The sequence below is a fragment of the Akebia trifoliata genome, chromosome 4 (assembly GCF_017979445.1).
Source record: "Akebia trifoliata isolate Shusen 1 chromosome 4, ASM1797944v1, whole genome shotgun sequence".
Lineage (NCBI taxonomy): Eukaryota > Viridiplantae > Streptophyta > Magnoliopsida > Ranunculales > Lardizabalaceae > Akebia > Akebia trifoliata.
In genome coordinates, this window is record NC_141378.1 from 4,160,905 (window position 1) to 4,170,607 (window position 9,703).

Here is a 9,703-nt window from a genome sequence, read left to right on the forward strand (position 1 = left end):
AAGTAATTTATTAAAAAACGTGGCTTAAATGTGATTTGAACTCAAAACTTCTCCTTTTTTGAAAAAATGCTTTGACCACTATACCTAATATTCATTTGTTGAGAATCCATATTTGAATTCGAATATATTTGAGAATCCAAATCCGCTAAAAATTAGATTCGGGTCACTCAGATTTCGAATAAAATCCAACCTATTTTAAGCCCCATGAGTGAGTGTTGTGTTATTTGCCTCTGCTCCTAGGTGTCACGTGCTCACGTATTGTGCCCCAATTCGGCCTGTGACCCTCTTATATGCATAATTATGCTTTTCCCTTTAGATAGGTCTTTTGGGGTAAATGATTTGTCAATATTCCCTCTCTTATATGCATAATTATGCTTTTCCCTTTAGAGAGGTCTTTTGGGGTAAATGATTTGTCAATATTCCCTTGGAGTATCTCTACGTAAATTTTGCTAAATAATTAGGATTTGGATCGTTCAGGTAAAATCAATTTTTCAAATAAATTGCAAAATAGGTAAATCAACAAAGATTTTACAAAACTATGTGAGTAGTGCAAATTCTAAAGAATGTGGATTTTATGTCCCCACATATCAACTAGCAAGTACCACCTGGTTAAGCATGAGGGATGCCTCAACTTCATAGAGTTTGATATTTGGATTATGATCATTAACATCAAAGTTTCATCCCAAAGATCCATTCAATCATATCTCAACCCATTATTGAAAGTGTTCATATTCATATTCATTTTCACCATCTTCATTCACATTATTTTTGGGTCCTCTCATTCTTTTAGCACCTTCAACTTGTACATTCATTCTAAACGAGACTCTAATCAACTACTTTCACTGAATGTGTGCAATTTTAAGCAATTTTCTGCATAATCAGTTCTAATTTAATTTTATCTGTACCATCTAGAGGCTGTAGAATCCAAAGAACTTTTGGATCATAAATAAAGCTTTATTAGATTCAAATCTTTAACTTTGAAATAGGATCCTAATTCAAAGTTATCAATCTTTGCATACTCACTGCATGCTTGACATTGCATGCATAAAGCCAATTACAATCCTACTTTGGGAGGGAAAATTGGGAACGGTCCAACCAGTTGGTCAACCAATTTTCTAACGTCTTATTTTATTGAAAAAGTTGAACTTTCTTAAACACCTGGTGTACTGGTGAACTGTAAAAGGAGAGCAACCACTCCATTGTGAGGTTCTAAGCGTTTTTTTTTACTTATTTGCTGATAGAGGGTATACCTAACCCTATCCCTATCCCCAGACGACCTTTCAAAGAATACAAAAATTATATCCAATGAGAAAGACCTAAAAACCTATGTACCAAGACCATAAGAGGGGTGTATTAACTTAACACACTTGGAATAGAAGATTTACAGATTCAAAAGGACTTACATAGACGGCCTTAAGGACCCATTTTTCGATGATGATGATGACATATTCAAATACCAACCCATCTAAATTGAATTCAAACAAATTGTTGGGCACAAATAAGTACAGAATAACAACTGCTGACCACTTCATATTTTACCTCAAAAGCTCTCCAAAACGATACAGTTCACTGTCTGAACAGACTATTATAATGTAATAGGGCTGAAGAGAGCATAAAGCGATAACGCCATGAATCATCCCCTTTTTTTTCTTTTTTTTTTATTCTAAATAAAAGATCACGGCCTAACCACATTCAACAAAGGCAATAATAATACTAAGCATCACCCCCAAATCACTGGATAAAAATGCAAGGGGGCATAGGAATATCATTTAATGTTATTTGCTTCTCTGATACTAGTTTTTGTGCCTGAAAGGAACAGTCACACTGCATGTAATCTAATCAGCCAAACATTTAGTGTCCAATCTCAACTTTCTTTCCCTCAAGATTAATTCCTACAACTAAAAGACAAATAAAGATAATTATGGAAAAATTTTCTCCAAAACAAATCACCACAAGAATTGTCTGCAGAGCTCTCTCCCTACAGTTCATCCTGTAAAAACATAAAGGGAAAAAGGTTGATATGAAAATTAGAAGAATGGCAATGTGTTGATTCAACAAAGATAATAGAAAATAGAACATACGTGTACTTCTTCTTCATCTGCATCCTCCTTGGGCTCTACATCTGTTTCGGTCTCACCTTCTGCATCCTCATCATCCTCATCATCTGCCTTGTCATCCTGTTAGAAATGTTCATAATGTTTTAGATAGACAGATTGAAGATTTTGGTGAACAGAACAAATAAAAAAAGATAATCAAGGAGATTACATCTGAATCGGCTGGATCGTCCTTTGATTCCTGAAATGATAAAAGACAGGAGTTAAAAAACAAAATAACCAAACATGGACATTGTTTCATTACTGTGCTTTTGCCAATTACTAAGTCTACACTAATGTATAATTCAAAAAGTTGCCCCCCAACTCGGATCATCTCTGTGCTCAAGTCCAACCATAATCCATCGAGAAAATTTTGGCAATTTTCCAAGAAAGAGATGAACAAAGAACTAAGAACAAAACCACCTTTTTTTAAACAATACTCAGGTGGGTTATTGATCGATCCATAATTTAAGTAAAATATGTTCATGTTTATCGCAATGAAGTCTCATCAAAACCAACTGAAAAGGGAAAGAACATTGGACTAGCCGATATACCTCCTCTTCTCTCTTTTTCTCTTCTGCGTCAAACGCTGCCTTCTCAGCCTGCAAAATCCAAGACCTCAAAATGAATTAACAACTGTTAATATTTTCTAAGAAGGTCAAATACATGCAAAGGCAGAATGCATCATACATCTTTCTGCTTGCCCCATGTTTCTTCGGCCAGCTTCTTTGCATAATCCGGATCATCGGAAAGTAGGACATTGTCAAACATTGTCCCTGATTTTACCTGAACATGAACATGAGCATATTTTGATTAATAAGTAATCAAATTTTAAATTGTGTGAATAACAGTGCTAGAAAAGTTTGAACAGATTCACCTGCCACAATTCAATGCCCACATATTTCAATTTGGGGTAAACATAGATTTCTGGGTCATCCTTGAAATCTGTACAATAATTGTAAACGTTAATTATATATAACAAATTTAATCAGTGGCATATATTTAACAAACTTAACTTGATGATTAAACATCAACAAGAAACACACATAATTTGAAATGTTCGTGAAGCATTATAAAGAACCTGGGTTATCGATCATTGGAGCCTTCCATTTTCCCTTGTAGTTTGGGTTCTTTATTTTCTGCAAGAAAAACAAAGCACTCAGGAAAATTGTGAATCCTAAAACTCCATAAAAAAATGATGAATAAAGAAAACAATAAAAGCGAACAATGTGAAAAAACTGTCAAGAACTTCCCAAACAATTACAAACCCAACCCCACCACACCAAAAGGTCTTCAAAGAAGATCCCTTTTGCTTCAATAAATACCAAACTCTAATGAAACAAAAGACCCACAATTGGATGATTAGATGAATAGAAATTGGATGATTATAGAAATCACAAACCTTTGGGTTCCATGGACCCTTATATTCGGGGTTGGGGATGGTTGGGGCTGTCCATTCACCGTCCTCCTCATCATCCCAATCTTCTGGCTACATTAGTGAAGCATGTCCTTTAGTTAAGTGAGCTACATAAATCCCTGAATGGAAGCTTAGAAAAAAATCTCCTCAAAAAATTATAATGCTTCTGAAAATTTGAATACTACATAAATTTGTAAAGTTTTTCTAAGCCTTCCATACAAGGTCTATAAGTAGCCATTAAGAAATTCTGAATCAACTACCTTCTTGGCCTCAGGATCAGGGATCTCTTTTACGATGTCATCATACCCCTTTGAACACATAAAAAACAGTTTAGTCTTATTAGTAAAGAAATTCATTAGAAGTTAAAATACGATCAGCAGTAAGAACTACAATAATTTTCTAAAATAAGACTGAGAATACCTCTGGCTTCTTATCTTCAGGGTCAGGAATAAACTCCTTATCCTCCCAATCTTCGGGCTGTTCATTAATGCATAATTCAATATTAAAATTCAACACAAAACTCAATCTGAAAGGGAGCTGGACAACTATCAGTTAGAAGAACCTACTTTTTTGGCTTCGGGGTCCTTGATTTTCTTTGGGGGCAGAATATCCCAATCGGTATATAAACTTCCAGACTGTTTCTCTACATTATCGATAAGAATGCTATATGTAGCATCCGGTTTGAGGATGAAAGTATACACATGAGACAACTGGTCAGTCTCACAAGGAACATCCTTCTTGATCAAGTGGTTTGTTCCATTGCGTGTAAGAATAGCGTGAACCTTTTTGGTGCTGTACCCACATATATCTGGCCCAAACATGATACTGTAGTCCACAATACATAATTGTTTTATCAAGTCAAGTTGTTTAAGTAGGAGAACTAATAGAAAACATGGTGAGGAACTCCAATATTATTACCTATAGGGGGTATCACCACCGAACTTCTTTTGATCAACGTCGTCACTGAGCAACTTCATGTAGCCACCACCACAATCAAGCTTTTGCTCATGTTTAACTGAGAATTGGAAAACCAAGGTCTTATCCTTGTTACTGAACTCAGGAAACGCGGCTGAAATAGCATAGAACCTGTAGTCCTCACTGGTTTGGATACCTGTACCAAAACATTGAAGTTTGCATTAAAAAAAATTATCACCCAATTTACCAAAGAGCCTAGCACCAAAAACCTATCAAAGATCAAAGAGAACCCAAAATCCAAAAACGAGTACCTTTGTCATTAGGATCTCCATTCCATTTACCAGAAGTATAATTCCACTCCCCAGCCATGTTCTCGTCCTTCTTCCAATCAGACGTAACCCATTGATTCTCCCATCCATCTTCATTTTTCACCAATGAATAGAAATACAATTCAAGATCATTCAACTAAAACTTCAAAGATGCATGTAATTGAAGGAGATTCATATACAAGTTCCAATAGAATGGTCACATCAAACTGTAATCAATTACCCTAAGAAATTAACAAGAAATAACATATCTTTCAGATTATCGTTTACTTGATCTAACCCTAGTAATCCAACATACACCATCCAGATACACAGCAAGCATTCATTGTATCAAATAAAAAGTATTAAGGTTTTGATGTGGCGTAGATGTACTTGGGCAATGATCTCCATGATTATGCCATATAAGACCCACATGCATCAGAATACAATACAATAAAAAGATTGAGCTTTCAGAAAAATCTATCGCCTAGTCCATAAACCAAGATGAATACTGCGTATTGGAACAACACAATGAACATGTGAATAGAACTTATGAAAGAACCCAGGAACTAATTCTATTTTGATACCCCACTAATTCAATTAGATGCTAGCCAATTTTCCATTGCATCGGAATATGATACAATAAAAAGATTGAACTTTCAGATGAGTCTATCACCTAGTCTATAAACCACAACGATTACTGGGTATTTGAACAAGTAAATAGAACTTATGAAAGAATCCAGGAAGTAATTCTATTTTGATACCCACAAATTCAATTTGATGCTAGTCAATCTTCCTTAGCATCGGAATACAATACAATAAAAAGATTGAACTTTCAGATGAATCTATCACCTAGTCTATATAACGTGATGATTACTGGGTATTTGAACATAATGAAAAAGTAAATAGAACTTGGGAAAGCATCCAGGAACTAATTCTATTTTGATACCCACAAATTCAAATAGGTGCTAGCCAACTTTCCATGGCTAATCTCTTGTATGTCATTTCGACCACAATAGTACAATTTGCATTTATCTATCAAAAAAAGAAATTCCATTACGTTAGTTAAAAACCAGAATTTTGACCGTCTTCATCATCTAATCATCCCAGATCTAAACTGAGTTCAAATAAGTCTATCAAAGAGAACTATGGTTTGAGCTGGTGATAAGACCAGCATCCTCACGAACTTTTCCATGAACTTGATCCTAGCCAAAACACTTTATCTCGGATACGATATATGCTCTCGACCATTTACATCCAGAATCAGTTAAATACTAAATCAGGTACAAATACAATTATCATCGACAATAACGAGATCTTCTTAGATCTACTACTAAAAATCATATCTTTAGCACATTTTCTCTCGAACTTGAACATATAGATGAGATAATTACATATAACCAACAAGATCGAAATATAAAATGCTTAAAAATTCGATATTCGTCGACGAGATCATAATCAACACAGATCGAATACATAAAAACCAGAAAACCAGAAGTTGATTAAATGCGCATGAATATTGATACAAAAAGGAGCAAACAAAATGGAAAAATCAAGATTTTCTGTGATCTATTATACCTTCGAAGCGTTCTTCAAAGAACACTTCTGCAGTAGCGATCGCGAGGAGAGAAAGTGCGATGAGGCCAAGAAGATTAGGGTTTTTCTTCGAAAACCTCATTGTTTCAGAGACAACGAAAGAGATCGAGAGAGGTTGAAAGGCTTTAGTCGACGCGAGCTCTGTGTAGATGTGCGAATAATATAGGAATCCTATTCGTGATCATTTACAGTAATAAACTGGATTTTATAAGAGATTGAAGTCCGAAGGGTATTACAGGGGTAGAAAGTATAGGTTAAATAACCTTTTTTTTAACATAATTTACGATATTGTCATTCTATCTATGAGGAAAGTGGTTTCTTTCTTTTCTCACTCGCTCAACTAATGGAGAGTAAAGAACACTCGAATTTCTATTGGTCAACACCACCATCGACAGCACACTATGACCAATAAGAACTCGAGTGTATTGTCACTCGAGTAAGGAAGTGCTACCATTAAGACCCTGTTTGTTGCGCTAAAAAAACGTTGTAAAAGTTTGCACGGCATAACTTTTGTAATGCAAATTTACTTCCATAGCCACATCAATTTTTATTATTGCACACCAACAATAGAATTTCATTTATGACAAAATTCCGTTCATTTTAATTTTCAATACATGTGTTTTCCAAATGAATTAATCACTTTTATAATCAACAAATTCGCTCATAAAATTGATGAATTCACGTTGATCATAAAAAAGGATGAATTTATTAAAAAAACATGTTTTGGAGATTATAATGAACATTATACTAGACATGAAATTTCGTCATATTCAACACACAAAATGGAGATTCACCCTAAAAAAAACTCACAGGTGTGAAGATAATCATCGTTCCTTTTTCACCATTGCACCCATCTCTATTTATTCATGCCCAAAACCATATAGATTAATAGAGGGAATATACATGTGGACCTTAGAGCTTCTTTGCTCTGATTGATATTAGCATGGCCTTTACGGTGGATGTTTGGGTGATTGTTGCCCTTGACATGAGCAAATAATTTCACAACCTCGTGGATGAGTCTCTCCTATCTGGAAGCATCCTACGTCTCAATGGTCTTGCCAAAAGCCATAAGGCAACTCACTACTCCCAGTTTTGTTGTTGTCATATCTGAGATTGTCGAGTTGGTAAGATTGTGACAAAATGAGGGGCGATTATTTAAGAAAAAAAAAATGAAAATATTTAAAAATAAATAAATTAGGTAAAAAACATTAAAACAAAAAAGAATGATGGAAAATAAATTAAATAATGAAAACTCAAAAAATGTAATGAAAACCCCATAAAATAGTGAAAAGCCAAAGAAAAAAAAAATATGAATATATATAAACCTAGAATAACACTAAAAACAAAATATTAGAAAAAGGGAAAATATTGAAAAACAACGAGAATAATATGACAAATATAGTGATAAAATATTTTGATGGTGTATTTTTGCCTTGCTGATTTTTTTGATTGGTAAGTTTGTTTTCAATGAGTTCAACAACTCGGTGGTTGACATGTTTTGGACTCATATCTCTGGTATCATCAATCAGTCATCCATAATATCAAATAAATCATTTTCGTCTTTGGTAAATCTACCAAGGGCTATAGTCATAGTGATCCTCCTATTCAACTACTTCAACCATTTCCGAACACCTCATAATATTCTCAGGACATGTGAGGGTTCAATCATTTGATTCCTCGTACACTGCCCCGTCCAATAGGCTTCGAAGATAAAAATACTTTCTTTCTATTGGGCCATAAACCGACCTAACCTAGGTAAATCCATGAATTCAATTCGATTATTCTTTCCTATTCTTAATAAACATCTGAACCCTAAATTGTCTTATGACTCATCAATCAGATGAAGTTTTTGAGTTTTTGCAAATATTTTACCAACTAAGCTAGCTACTTGCCAAAAGGGAAGGGAGCAACCCGAGGGCTTCCTAAAAGGGTCGCTCATCCTACTATTAGTCTTGTCTAAACACACTTAACTGTAAAGTTTTGTTGGAATTCGATGCATTTGTGCTGATATGATCACACTCAACCTTGTTAATTTATTATAATTGTTGTTGTTTATTGATTTTGTATATTTTTCATTGTCTACCGAGTGATGGGTTAAAAAAAATAAAAATAAAAACTAGTGAAACATCCATTTTGTTCCATGTTTGGCATGAAGTATTTCATTAACGAGATCATTGAGTTGAGAGACATAAATAATCGGATCCACAATATTGGAAGGTAGGGATCATATAAAATAAAATTCACAGGAAAACACAATTGCTTTAATTGTAGCAAATAGAATCTCTTTAATTTTAATAGATATAGTTAAAATATCTGATTTAAAGAAAAGTCACCGCTAAAACTTGATAAATCCGCCGTAGCGATTTTGTTTTGTACGTTATTGGACGGCACTTGGCCCTTTCCGCGTACTATTAGGTTAGTAGTTCCTAAACCCATCGTTTAACCCTAAATGCTATTAAAAATAAAATACCAGGTAAGACACGATAATTCCTTTCTAATCCCTTCTCAAACTTAGGGCCACTATTTCCAAGAGAGAATCTTTCTTAAACAAATAGTGGATAATTGGAAACTGTAGTGTGCTAAAGACAACGAAACTCTTGCTAGAGCACGTGCAGGTGATTAAGAAAAAGCCTACAACAAATTTGATGGTTTAGATCTCCAAGTGTGATCGAAACCAATTGAGATTTAGTCGTGGTGTTAATGGGTCAATTCCAATTCGATTTCTAGAGGAATCAAGTCTAGAACTTCGATGAATCAAAATAAAAAATATGACTGCAACCTGAGCGGGCGGACTTGAACTCAACTCAGGCTCAATCTAATTAATGAACAAGCTTGGGTTGAGTTATGTAGAAATTGAGTTGAGCCTCGACCTCAATTTGATTGAGTTCGGGTCAAGGGACTAAGTAACCCAATTCAACCTGAATCCAGAGTGTGTGTATATATATATATATATATGTGGGAAATGTTCAGCACCCTAAGTTTTACCACACACTTTAACAAATGTTTTTTGTCCTACATGGGTTAGAAGTTTTGGAATGGGCTGATTTTTGGTGAGGATGATCTCTATGATTAGAAGATCATCCTCCCCAAAAATCAGCCCATTCCGAAATGCTTAGCCCCATGTTTACAAGTTGAAAAATCGTGGACTGTCCATTTTTTGTAAATCATTTTTGATGGGGTTAGAAGTTTTGGAATGAGCTGATTTTTGGTGAGGATGATCTCCTCACCATAGAGATCATCCTCACCAAAAATCAGCCCATTCCGAAACTTCTAACCCATGTAGGACAAAACGCGTTTGTTAAAGTGTGTGGTAAAACTTAGGGTGCCGAACACGACCCTATATATATATATATATATATATATATATATATATATAT

General features: G+C 34.6%; 1 protein-coding gene across 1 annotated transcript; it reads right to left on the reverse strand.

The window, feature by feature from the left end:
* Window positions 1-1,735: 1,735 nt before the first annotated feature.
* On the reverse strand, window positions 1,736-6,480 carry LOC147403104 (calreticulin-like). The gene is made up of 14 exons (XM_086438561.1): window positions 6,309-6,480; window positions 4,737-4,844; window positions 4,429-4,621; window positions 4,077-4,335; window positions 3,931-3,987; window positions 3,771-3,818; window positions 3,496-3,582; window positions 3,175-3,232; window positions 2,971-3,038; window positions 2,784-2,879; window positions 2,648-2,695; window positions 2,266-2,295; window positions 2,082-2,177; window positions 1,736-1,990 (listed from the first exon to the last, which is right to left on the reverse strand). The coding sequence occupies exons 1-14, from the start codon at window positions 6,406-6,408 to the stop codon at window positions 1,979-1,981; spliced, it is 1,260 nt and encodes a 419-aa protein (XP_086294687.1). The 5' UTR covers window positions 6,409-6,480; the 3' UTR covers window positions 1,736-1,978.
* Window positions 6,481-9,703: the final 3,223 nt, after the last annotated feature.